This window comes from Haliotis asinina, chromosome 12 (assembly GCF_037392515.1).
Source record: "Haliotis asinina isolate JCU_RB_2024 chromosome 12, JCU_Hal_asi_v2, whole genome shotgun sequence".
NCBI lineage: Eukaryota > Metazoa > Mollusca > Gastropoda > Lepetellida > Haliotidae > Haliotis > Haliotis asinina.
The window spans coordinates 729,840-743,027 of NC_090291.1; the positions used below are offsets into that span (position 1 = coordinate 729,840).

The 13,188-nt window shown below is 39.7% G+C and overlaps 1 protein-coding gene across 1 annotated transcript; it reads left to right on the forward strand.

The window, feature by feature from the left end:
- Positions 1-875: 875 nt before the first annotated feature.
- LOC137257783 (twisted gastrulation protein homolog 1-A-like) lies at positions 876-9,648 on the forward strand. The gene is made up of 4 exons (XM_067795215.1): positions 876-1,003; positions 1,229-1,447; positions 4,390-4,599; positions 5,900-9,648. The coding sequence occupies exons 2-4, from the start codon at positions 1,231-1,233 to the stop codon at positions 6,226-6,228; spliced, it is 756 nt and encodes a 251-aa protein (XP_067651316.1). The 5' UTR covers positions 876-1,003; positions 1,229-1,230; the 3' UTR covers positions 6,229-9,648.
- Positions 9,649-13,188: the final 3,540 nt, after the last annotated feature.

The window sequence follows — 13,188 nt, forward strand, 5'->3', positions numbered from 1 at the left end:
CAACCAAGTCAACGAGCCTGACCATCCGATCCCGTAAGTCGCCTCTTACGACAAGCATAGACGCCTTTTATGGCAAGCATGGGTTGCTGAAGGCCTATTCTACCCCGGGACCTTCACGGGTCGTCTTCAAGAATGAATCGTCACCCTATATAATGTTTACAAACTAAATGCGAAGTTACCTAATGAATCCCGTTAATCCCTGTCACTGATAATCTTAATTACTGGTTCAATCAAAACATGTCACTTTTAAAGCCAATCAATCAGTGGCTGAAATATGTTTTGGGGTTTTGTGCAAAGATCGTCATTTGGGTTTTCGTCATAAGGAATATTTGTCCAAGGTCTTCTTGCCCTATGGGGCTCTTGTCCAGAGGGTTTTTTGTCCTATGTGTACAATCTTATTAGGCTACCCTACCGCCCGACTGAAAGAGAGAGACCACTTGGCTCCATGTGCCAGGGATAATCCACATAATCTCTATATAGCCCCCCACACAACGTGTGATACAACGTCACTATAAAGAGCAACTTCCCTGAAATATAAAAATAAACTTTATCATAAACAAACACCGAATAAGAATTTTCTGTTATTTACGTTTTTGAAATATTTGGCTAATTGTTGTTTGGGGTGATTTCACTAAAATGTGTCTGTTCCTTGGGCCCCTGAAAGGGACCCTTCTCGCTTGCACCTAAATACAATAAATATCATTTTATAGATATGTATTGTCGATACTGAATAAATATCACGAGCATAGAACTTTAAAGTGTGTCAGTAGGTGTATGTTCTAACGTTGGAAATAGTCATGACACAGACACAATATATAGGTGAGTTTGAAAAAAAAGATCGCCCCGCATCGGAGCGAGTGAGCATGGCAGGGATTATCCCCCTTTGAACCACCCGCCGATAGAGGGGGCAAAAAAGTTCACTCCATGATCGAAGAGAAAGAATGTAAAGTGACAGATCAATTTACATTTGGGACTTAGAAACCGTCACATCCGATCCATAGAGGTAATATACGTTATTAACGTCATGTGCAGTTTAAATGTCATAACAGCGTGTTCAGTACATGTGAACTGACCTCATACTTTCGATAACTCCTCCGAAAAAGTTAGTAGACTGAGCAGGTTTGCCGTCAAAACAATGCTTTCACATGGTGTCCTGACTTGACAACTGTCGCGCCTCATTTCCGGAACATTTTACGAGTTTACAGTCTTGTCTTTGTGTGTGTTCTAGCGATGAAGTGGACAAGCGCAGCATTGGCATTTTGTGGAGCGCTTGCTGTACTGTACCTGGGCGAAGCTTGCAATGAGGCGATTTGTGCAAGCCGGGTCAGCAAGTGCATGCTGATCAAATGTTGCGAGTGCAACATGTCGGATAAAAAGAACTGTACGTGTTGCCGAGACTGTCAGGTTTGTTTGGCAGACCTGTATACAGAGTGCTGTTCATGTGTGGGTAAGTCAAGCTTAGTTTTTGCAACTGCTATCTAAACGTTCTAGTCAAATTTAGATTCCTGTATAATACCCAGAAGGCATTTACGAAAAGCTTAACCAGGTCAGCTGTAACCCCAGTGAGAGGTCATAGCATGGGACTTATTTTGCGGTTGTTAGTGTTGTTGCTGTTAGAATAATGGATGCCTGCTTACATTTGGCATTTTATATTTACTTCCACTTGACTTATGTTTAACCTTAATTTCTGTTGCAAGAAATATAACACATGTTCAATACATGGGCAGTATCACAGGGGCTTGTAACGCTGAAAACTGCCATCAAGGTATATATCGTCCCTAATAGTAGTAATACAACATTAGGGACAATATATACCTTGATGGCAGTTTTCATCATTACAAGCCCCTGTGTTCAGTATGAATGCGGCAATCCTGATTGCCTTGTTGACCTGGAATTTGTAAGAACTCTCAGTTATGGTAGCGTTGTTATTTTCTTGCTATGGCATACCGTACGATTGAATGACACTGTCAAGTGTTGAGAACTGAAGACAAGTAGTAAATCTAATTTGCTTTACTATTAAAAATCATTTATCAACTTTGTTGTGATTAGTAATATCATCATGTTTTAAACCAAATCATCTGTAACTTCTATCAATTTGGATACAAGGAACAATAACTTAACGAAAAAAAAGTTGCCATCTTAAAACATGCCACACAGTTTGCTGCCGTGTGCAGGATGAAGCTGGACAATATGTCATACAAGGTTTACAATATCCAGAAGTTATTGCAAAGATGAATACTTTAATATTTCAACAATTAGACATAACATTCCAAAGAAACAAATAACCTTTTCATGAGCGACAAGATTGTTAAATGTAGTGTCAGTCTAAGTAAACTTAGTCTCAGTGTATTTTGTTACACTCCACCACTGAGTCTAACAAAACCTAGTAGAAGGTCACGTCAGGTAACCTTTGAGCGACCAATGACCATCCAATCAAACACGAGACGGTTAAATAGATTTAACCAATCAGATAACGGCTACTATTTAGGGGTCGGAGGAATTTTCAAAATATTCACGAATATTGCCCAAAACACCATTTTCAGCGACTGTTAACTCACCGTTGTCATGGTTGTATGTAAGCCGTGTGCATCACCCAGAAGCAAGTGTAAGCTAAATAGCATTCGGAATCATTCGGGTATGAACCTTTTCGAGATAAAAAGTTCAAAAGGTATGTGCGAATGTCCACTTTCGCGATTTGTTAAGCTGTGTTCTGATTGGTCAATCTCAAAGGTTACGTGATGCGACCTCTCATAAGGTTTTGTTAGACTCAGTAGTGGAGTGTAACAAAAAGTACTGAGACTAAGTTTACTCAGACTGATGTAATGTGCATGTGTAAGGAGACGATGCGGGGCATGGTGTTCCTGCTTTTCCAATGTTTCCATGTACCCCAGTGTTTTCGTGTGCTGCGATAGTAGAGTCCCATTATACTAGCTGCCATATGCATATTTAACACATCCAATAATATGGAACATGTGGTGGGAGCACAACTATATCAGTCAGAACCTAAAGTGGTGCCTTTAGCCATGTACAATTTTTTTGTGATTTATTACTTTCTCGGTTTCCGTGGAAACGTTTTGGACATAGTCTCAAAAGTGAGATGTGTGTTTCATTTCCAGAGCAGAACTCAATAATTTCTTAATATCTGTTAGTAAAACTTTCTAGATATGTGTGTGGTAGACCCCAAAGTGGTGCCTTTTGGTTTGTAAAGGTATTTGTGATGTATTATTATGCCCCCGGCATATGATGCTGGGGGATATAGTCGACGCCTCGTCTGTCCGTCCGTCCGTAATTATTTTGTTTCCGGAGCATAACTCAGAAACCGTTCAATATTTTTAAACCAAACTTGATAGATATAGTAACCTCAGCCTATGGTTGTGCCTTTTGCTATTTACAGATTTTTGGCATTTATATGTTTTTTGTTTTTCCATGGAACATTTTGGTGTTACTCTTGGGTGGGCTTTGTTTCCAGAGCAGAACTAAAAAACCATTCAATATTTTTCTGCAAAACTTGGTAGATATATCAGTCAGAAGCTGAAGTAGTGCCTTTTGCTATGTACAGGTTTTTGTGATTTATTATTTTCTCGGTTTCCATGGGAACGTTTCGGACATAATCTCAAAAGTGAGAGGTGTGTTTCATTTCCGGAGCAGAACTCAAAAACCATTCAATATTTTTCTGCAAAACGTGGTAGATATATCAGTCAGAAGCTGAAGTGGTGCCTTTTGCTATGTACAGGTTTTTGTGATTTCTTATTTTCTCGGTTTCCATGGGAACGTTTCGGACATAGTCTCAAAATGGAGGGATGGGCTTTGTTTCCAGAGCAGAACTCAAAAACCATTCAATATTTTTCTCCAAAACTTGGTAGATATATCAATCTGAACCTATAGTGGTGCCTTTTGGTATGTACAGGATCTTTTGATTTATTATTTTCTCGGTTTCCATGGAAACGTTTCAGAGGGGTGGGCTTCTTTCCCAGAGCCCAACTCGAAAACCATGTTACATTTTTCAACAGATCTTGGCAGATATATGAAATTGTGACTTTGCTGGTTACAGATATATGGCATTTATTATTTTCATGAATTCCATGGAAACAATTCAAACTTAGTCTATTCAAACTGACTCTTGTTTTTATTTACCTTTACCATCCCAAAATGGACTTAAACAGACCAGATATGGTGAATTTACCCAGATGTATGAAACAAGTTATTTAAACTTTTTCCAAACCATTGTGTGGGCAAGTTGTAAATTTAGTGTTAGTAAAGTTGAGTGGTCGGACGAGCCTTATTTAATACACTGTGCCCATCGACCTATAACCTCATCCCAATTCACATGGCCCTGCCTCCATTCAAACCATTATGGTGGCCAAACTCATAAATGTTGTTGTTTGTCAGGCCTCTGTCCCCCACCAGACCCCAACATGGATCTCTACAAGACCAGCTCCATTGAACGTCTGGGAGACCCTATTCCAGATCTGTTCAATGTCCTCACCGAGATACCAGACTTCCAGCAGCGTTGGGTGACTTACACGTACCCCCGTCACCAGCCAGAGGAATCATTCTTAAACAATGGCTCCAAAGACTTGAAGTACACCTTCACTATAGGTAAGGATAGGGGTGGTTTGAGCATTTGCGTTCATTTTAAGTGTATTTCTTATTTGTCAAACACATGAACATCTGGGGTAGGATAGGATTTTTTCAAACAATGCTTGCCACAATTGGTGATGATGCTTGTCATAAGAGGTGGCTAACACGATTGGGTCCGACTCGTTGACTTGGTTGACACCGGTCTTCGGTTCCCACTTGTGCAGATAGCTGCTCATGCTGCTGATCACTGGATTGTCTGCTTGAGACTTGATTATTTACAGACCGCAGCCTTATAGCTGGAATATTGCTGAGTGTGGTATAAAACTAAACTCACTCACTTACGTACTATACTATGTCAGAATGTGTCACCATTACTCTATTGTTGATTAGGTGTCATATACATCCTCTTTCAGGTGGCCGAAGCACAATGTTCAAGATGTTTGTTTATCCAGGATATATTACTGTGTTTACTGTCTCTCATGATAAAGTCAGTTAAGTAACATGTTTTGTGATGCAAACATTGGCCTGCCTCTTTGATATCTGCTGCAAGATGACAGTATCCGTGCTTACTCTGGATTCAAGCAGCATACACACACTCTTTTTGTCATCCAGATGATTTGCATGTCCACCTCATGCACAGTATTTATTTGAAAACGGAAGAGCATTGGCAGAGCCGAAGCTAGTGGCTGTGGTTTGTCAGATTGAAACAAAGCTTCACTGCCTATTGTAGAAGCCCATAACCATTATCTTTCTATGTCATGCTCAGGTGATGCTTGTGTGTAGAGTTGTGTCCCTTGGTCATTTAACAAGTTTCTGAAAATGTTCCCAATGTGTAAATTGAATAACTCAAAGTAAGGCTTCACCAACTGTTGTAGCAAAGCTGTTGATATTCTAGAACAATCTGGAGTCCCTTGTTGTAACCATGATGACATCTGTTTTAGTGAAGGTCAGGGTTACAATTGGCCTTCAGTAACCCATGCTTGTTGTAAGAGATGAGGAATGTGATCGGGTTGTCAGGCTTGCAGTCTTGATTGACACATGTCATTGTATACCATTACCAGTAGTATAGAAGCTGGATCACTGGATGTCTGGCCCAGTCTTGATTATTTACGGACTGCCATGTGGGATATTGCTGAGAGTGGCGTAAAAAAAATCAACCAGCTGATACTGGGATAGACCTTGTTTGACACATCCAACTCCCAGGTTCCGTTTCCTATTTGGGTGCATCATCATGGAAAGTCTCTTGTTACTAGTTATGATGTGAAAATCCTACAGGGCCGCACTGTCATCCACTCACATCAAAATATTTTATTTGCAGGAGAGGATGAAAAGAAATTTGCATCCAAACCTGAAGAGGATGAGAACAAGAACTGTACCGTGGCATTCTTCTCGCAGTGTATGTCTATACACAAGTGCAAAGCTTCCTGCAAGTCCATGGGTGCCGCCAAGTACCGCTGGTTCCATGAGTATGGGTGCTGTCAGTGTGTTGGTGACGTTTGTGTCAACTACGGCCTCCCCGAACCCCACTGTCTCAAGTGTCCACCTCCAGATGAGATTGCTGAATCTGACATCACAGTAGAATATGCAGAATCTGGGGTGAAGGTTGGCATGAATGAAGAGGTCAAGGTGGCAGTGGATGGCCTGTGAGGCTACAGATTATTACACAAGGATTATGTAGTGGCGACAGACATGCTTACTCAGCATGTTTACGTCCCAGCAATTAGCATTATATGCAGTACCAACTAGCTTTGAAAGAATCTGATGCCTCAGTTATATAGTGTGTAATGATATCTGGACCAAGCTTGTATGAGCGGTGGTTGTAAAGGTGGGCATCAGGTGCACACTCGACAAGCCAGCCATACTTGTGATGTATTATTCATGGAAGGTTTGTATTCAGTGCAGTGACAGTTGCGCAGATCACCATGTTTATTGTTTTGTAGTTTTGATGTTTCACATGTATTTTGATGCCATAAAAAATATGAACAGAACTGCTTAATCCATATTTCCTAGAAATTATCATTTCACAGTTACATCGACAGACCCTGGCAGAATTTAGTGCTATGACTTTCGGTAGGGGCACAATCTGTACTTGATACAGAATTACTATTCAATGTACATTTGTTTTCTGTGAACTATGTCACAATATGCTTATGCCGTCCTTTCATGTTGAAACCATGTTGTCATGGTTTCTAACATCTTCATGAACAACTGACTGTTAGAGTGTGGACATTAGTTAACAAATAGTGCTGTTAATAATATTTCAATTTACTCCCTTGTGAGTGTATGTGAAGATATAGAGTACAGATTAATGTGGAACTGAAATGAATGCCAAACACTTTTTACAACATCTCTGATATTCAAGTAGTTGTATCTGAAATGAATCAAGTTGGACCAACTGTTGAATCTGAAAGTGATCACTTTTGCACTTGTCTTGTCACGTTAAGGTGACATGTACACTTGTGTTATTTCTTGCATCTCATAAATGTAACAAAATTATCGGACCGAGCCGTAGATGCAACCAGGGTGTAGTGGCAATTTATCAGAATGTATAACCTGGATACATCAAGGATAGATTTCTGGAAGCTCCTCATCTAACTTACTTTAAGTGATGGAAGCGACCAAGGGGGAATGGAGTTTAACAAAGCAAATGCTGACAGAACTACACCAGTTTTCGCTGTCCCTTGTAATAGGGAATTTAGTGAAACAGTGAAATCTCATAAATGTAAGCCTTCATGTTTATGTCTTCTGTTTACAAACATGACCAAACTCCAGATTTGCGTTTCCTTTGCTGTTCAGTATATATGAGATCCATTCATGGTCCTAATCTCAGAACTTGGCGAGGTTCAGTAGTTTGAAAGAAAGTCTTTGTCTGATTTTATGAGAAACAGTGAAAGGCCTACTTGATGGCCATTAGATTAGGATGATTTGGCATGCTAAGGTAATGCATACCTTTCCGGTAGATGAGACAGCATGGACGAGAGGTGAAAACAGGTACAAATTGCATCCATTGTTATCCGTTCTATGTCAGGTTATGAACAGCAACTATAAGCCAGTGTTAAAATAAATATTTATGTTCTTTGGTTGTGGAAGAGGAAGTGCAGTTGTGTATATATTTTATGCCAGTTTGTATTTAATTGTGTGGTCAGTACATGTGAATGACAGTGTGGTGGATAGGTTTGGTTCTAAAGTTTGAATCAATTTGAAGTTATCTAAGACCTTGGTATTTATCATTGTATGAGCATATTTGCCATTAAGATCTCAAAACCTATAAAATAGTCTTGGGTAATGACATATCTTTGGGAACCACAGTCATGAATACCTCATATTTTATATTTTTATATTATTTTAATTTAACGTACAATTAAATTGAGTATTTTTTGCTTAAAAGTGGAGGTAAAAGTAATAAATGTTGTCAAATCTATGAACTTTTGCTGTAGTTGACCATTAAAATGTGTTCTATCTGTCATCAATGTATGCTACACTGTCATTGACCTGTTGACAAATTCCAGCATTACATTAATAGATTGAATTTAAAGCCCAGTTAGAATGTTTTAGTGGTGCCATATATTCTGTACATAGACATTAATAGCCAGGGACAGAATGAGAGGTAAAAACCTTGTCTGAGCAGGATGACAGCTAACAAGACTTATTTATGTCCCCTGGTCCCTAAGAACTTGTCAGTCTAGATGACTCAAGCATTGAATACTATCATAATTACATGTATAGATCTCGATATTTTTAGTTGATTATTTTGTAAACAACCAATCCATCTATTGTCAGTGTAGTTCAGCAGTATATATGAGATTTGATCAAACAATGGTGTCTATCCATCAGGAGAAATCAAAGTATTTAATGAGCTGGAAAATCAAAATTTGACTTATGTTGATGTCAAGTACACATTATGGGAGAGTTGTCCAGGGTTATCTAACGTTGCAGCTCTCCAGTCAAATCCTCAGCATGTTTGACGCTGTATTACTAACACTATCAGCACATGAAGAAGTGTTACGAAATCCTTGGAAACATGCATTTTGGTCTAGTCTGATGGCTGTTTGAGGAGAATCCAGTAACTTCTAATCAGGTTTATGCTTTGTGATAGAATTGTAACACAGGGTTCACACAGACATGAAAAAATATGAAGTTTGGACCTTCATTTAGACTCTTAAAAATGTCCGAAGTTTGTTACAGCCTTGAACAGGCCCTTTTTGCCTGTGATTTGTTTTAGAAGGCCCCATATTTAGCAAAATTTGACAACATATGATTCTACAGAAAACTATAAAAACTACCTTGCAGTGACACCTGGTGTTAATCTTCTTTGTCGCGTAAGATCATGCTAGTGTAGCAGTGTGGGTTGAGTTCCCGCTAGGGGTTGGTCCTGTATTTGACCAAGTTTGTCCGACTTCAATTACTTATGTGTTATATGTGTTTCTTGTATATATTGTTCCTTGAAATTGTTGATTGGGCCTTGAAAAAACAATATAGGACCTAATCTGTACGAACCTTAAGAACCATTACATTGTTTTATCTTTCAACTGTTAAAGGAATGATTAGAGTGAGACACTTTAAAGGTAAGGAGATACAAGTGATGGGGGATGAGATAAGACCTGTCTGTTCATGTGTAAAGGGACTGTAGGCCTGTTGCTTAAGGGTAGGTAACTTTGTAAGGCATCAGTTTTAATGTCAAGGTTGTATTAACCCTGATGTAAAATGTAAAATATGTGTCCTTAAAAACAATGTCACTTGACTATCACTTCTGAAAAGCTGAGAATATTAAGTTAAGAACAGCTTTTTGCTACTTTGTTATATGCTCTGTTATGTCATTTTGAAGGTATTGTATGTGTACTTAAGTATTTACACTATATATTTTGCCTGTTTATACATCAGTGATGTGTCTTTATACATCGTTGATGTGTCTGAAGTGCAGTAGTTTTTGGAAATCTATGCAAGTTAGTGTACATGGTCTTTTAGAGACCCTCAGTCGTCAAGGTCACAGCTGAATGGACTTATGATGATGTGTGATGGCCCCGATCAGTGATCTGGAGTAATAAAGATGATGATTTTAGAATAAAAGTTGTTTCGTTGATGTGTGTGTGCTTTTGGCAGTTACAGACGGAATATTTCATTGGTATGATTGATTGATTGTTCATATGTAACATGTGTTTGGGATTACACTTTCACAGTACATATTCTAGTAATTTTGTTGGGCTGAGTGACATCTGGGATTCGAACCCAAACCCTCAGAGTCGGGTTTCCAGTCGCCAGCACACATAGCCACCGAGTCTGGGGTCACTTTCAAAATGCATTGTGTATTCATGTTTGTTGCCTAATGATTCACTAATTAACTTTCAACCTCTGTGATGGAGGTCTATAAATAATCGAGTATGGGTCAGACAATCAAGTAACTGACACAATGAGCAACCATCTACGCAGTTTGGAGACAGTGGCACCAGCCATGTCAGCGAGCCTTCCCACCGGATCCCGTTAGTCGCCATGGGTTGCTGAGGACCAAGGATGAGTGTGGAGGGTGTTATGGACATCCGACAGCCATGGTTGCAAGATGGTTCCAAAGCTTACATAATCAAAGCTACTTGTTCCGCCCCTACGGTTTGAGTTGTCCCTTGGGTACAATGTGTAAAGCTAATTTCTGGTGTCCCCCGCCGTGATGCTGCTGGATTATTGCCAGAAGCAGCATAAAACCAAACTCGCTAACTCGCTTTATTCAATGAGGCATTTATCTAATACCAAACTGTCATTCTTACAGAAAAAAAAAATACTTCCGACTACTGCAGTTTTGAGGACTGGTCTTTGATAATTATCAAGTTACAGGTGAGCGATTGCATTATCGACATCGATCGCGTCTCGCCTCACCTTGGAAACAATCGGTCGAACATGCGTGTTTGTTAACACTGAACCAAACCACGTCAATACTTTATGACACGAGGGTGCTGCTTCCAACTGGCTTCTCGTGGTAGCTGTCTGAATCACGCACAGCACCTGTTGGGCATGGCAAGAACTCTTAATCTGTTGTGTCCAGCGCTTGGACTTAGTATATGATTCATGTGCTCACCCCTTTCAATAATCCTGGATGCGCCTCTTGATCCTGTTTATGAATAACCACCCTATATCGTACGATGCTCGTGTAGTTGGTCACTGAATTGTTTGGCCCAAATTCGATTATTTAAATGCCCGCCGTCATATTTGTCAGTGCGGCGTACAACTAAACTCACTTCCTTACCCACTATTACCTTCCAGACATCAGACAACAGTAGTATATTGAAGTCTTATATTGTTGGATCATAGATTTCGGACGACATGTCTCACACTGGCTGTGACGAGCGGTGTTGCGTCACTTGGTATGTATTCATCTACTTTAGTAATGAAATTGTTACAGTCACAGCTTTTTCAAGATTTACATCGTCGGATCATACTTTGGACGGCAATTCTCACTTGGGCTGGGACAAGGGGTATTGACACACACAGATATCATAAATTCTCGCTTCGTGGCGTGTGTTTACGATAAATAATCCTTATAGGTTACTGACATGTCGCGATAATAGCCACAACGTGAGTTCAGAATTGTGCATAATACAGGGATTTAGCAACGGGCTTCACACAAGATCACAATATCAAACGAGGGCGTAATTATTTATGCACTCCCAGCTATTTTCTTTAACTTCAGCTATCAACCTGGGCCTAGATTTTCGGAGCTCTCTTAGCGGATAGATACTCCTAAGGTACTGTTAATGTATGTTACTTACGATTATCGTAGCGCTAAGAGAACTTCGAAAATCTAGGTCCTGCTGGACCTTTCTGCCGTATTTAGTTCGCGCATGAGTTTGGATTGAACCGCTTTAAATATAGTTTTCCTGATTCATGCAGCGTTAGAAATAGATTCAAACTGTCACTGGCCAGAGGGACTAATGACCCAAAAATTGTTACTGGCCCTATTAACATATTACTGACCAGAATGATTAATGATAATTTACAGAGAATAAAACAGCGCATATGAGAACCGTTCGAGTGTTCATTTCACAAATTAATTGTTTAAGACCATTGACTCTGAGCTTCTGACATTGATGGGACACACTCTAAGATTACCCATACATTTTCAGATAAGAAGACAAAGTCATCAATATCCCCAGCAATGGCAAAATACTCTTCATGGATATGTCTGCAAGTTATGATTATGTCAAATGTTTTGGCGTGTATATAGCAAAGTGGAAATAAAGTATTAAAAAGTTTCTAAGTTCTAACCCAGAAAGGAATACTTCCATCGTATTCAGCCGAACTTGTTGCCATGGAATCGCAAAATATATTTTAACCAGACTTCCAAAACTTCCAAAAGGTACCAGTTCACCAGTAGATATGCGTATGTACCAAATTGGGTGTAGAAACAGGAAACGGTTTACGGTTCTGTTCCAGAAAAGAGTACTACCACCAATTTGAGTCAAAGTCAAACCTTTTGCCGTGGAAAGGCCAAAAATATTTAATTCAGAACTGCAAAACTACCACAAAACACCGGAACACCACCAGATCGATCTATGTGCCAAGTGTGGTGAAGAAATATTGAACGGTTTTAACGATATGCCCCGGAAAAGACAAAAGTGTATTAAATTATCTTCATCACAGGAAGGAGATAATACTTGTTTCCATCTGAGATGCTGCAACCACTATCGTAGCAGCTTTTCACAGTCAGGATCTTGAGCTGTTTGGACCTCACCATCCTCTACCTAATATGCATTTAAACCTATCTGGTCATCATTTCTGACTTCCTCAGCGATTTCTGAGGTTGGAGAACCCTCCTTAACCGTTTGAGTTCTACTTCTAACCAATGGTGAATCACAGGGGTCACACTCTGGCACTTGACCAGTGACGTTACTGCTCCCGACCTAGATAACTATATGTAATAATGTGAATTTGACTATTTATTAATGTTTTTGAAAACAATGATGTCGCTAAAATCAGGAAGTCGGGATTCAGGAAACATAATCGGCACCTACATTATCACTAGCCACGCTGGCCAGCTTCAATAACTTTTGATAGACCCGAACAAGAGTCAATAGCATTTTGTTAGCGGGCAGGCAGTTATTTCGAACACTGGATACATGTACATCATACCCCGTCTGTCTGATGTGGGAGGAGAGCCCCGAGGAATGCAAGTGAGATACCAGTATGGTGAAACCATCGTTTATAATGGGGTGTAGTTGACAATGAGATGCATCTGCTCACAGTGAAATGCGATGCATTGGTTCACTAACGAGGGGCGTTCAAAAACTAGCCAGCGCCACCTCGAAAAACACACAAAATAATGCAGCTGTTTGTATGTTGTATTTGTGTACATATTATCTGTCTGGTTTTGCTAGATGTTCCAGCCTCACATTCCCCTTTTTGTTTGAACTTTTCTTTTGGTACCCCGCAAAAACTTAAAGCATGCAATAAATACATTACAATCTCCAGGGAACACAATGTGCAAGAAACATTTTGTGGGGTTCTCTAGAATCAAACTAAAGTGCAATAAAAGGCTGTTTGATATTACAATCGCTTGTTAAAGTGACTCCCCTCTTCATGTGTACTGAAGAGCTTGTTTAGGAGACCCACTCCTTTCTGACG

Excerpts from the sequence above, each read along its gene's own strand:
- LOC137257783 (XM_067795215.1), top strand. The coding sequence starts at position 1,231 with ATGAAGTGGACAAGCGCAGCATTGGCATTTTGTGGAGCGCTTGCTGTA. Across the intron at positions 1,448-4,389 it reads AGAGTGCTGTTCATGTGTGG|GCCTCTGTCCCCCACCAGAC; the intron begins GTAAGTCAAGCT and ends GTTGTTTGTCAG. Across the intron at positions 4,600-5,899 it reads GAAGTACACCTTCACTATAG|GAGAGGATGAAAAGAAATTT; the intron begins GTAAGGATAGGG and ends TTTTATTTGCAG.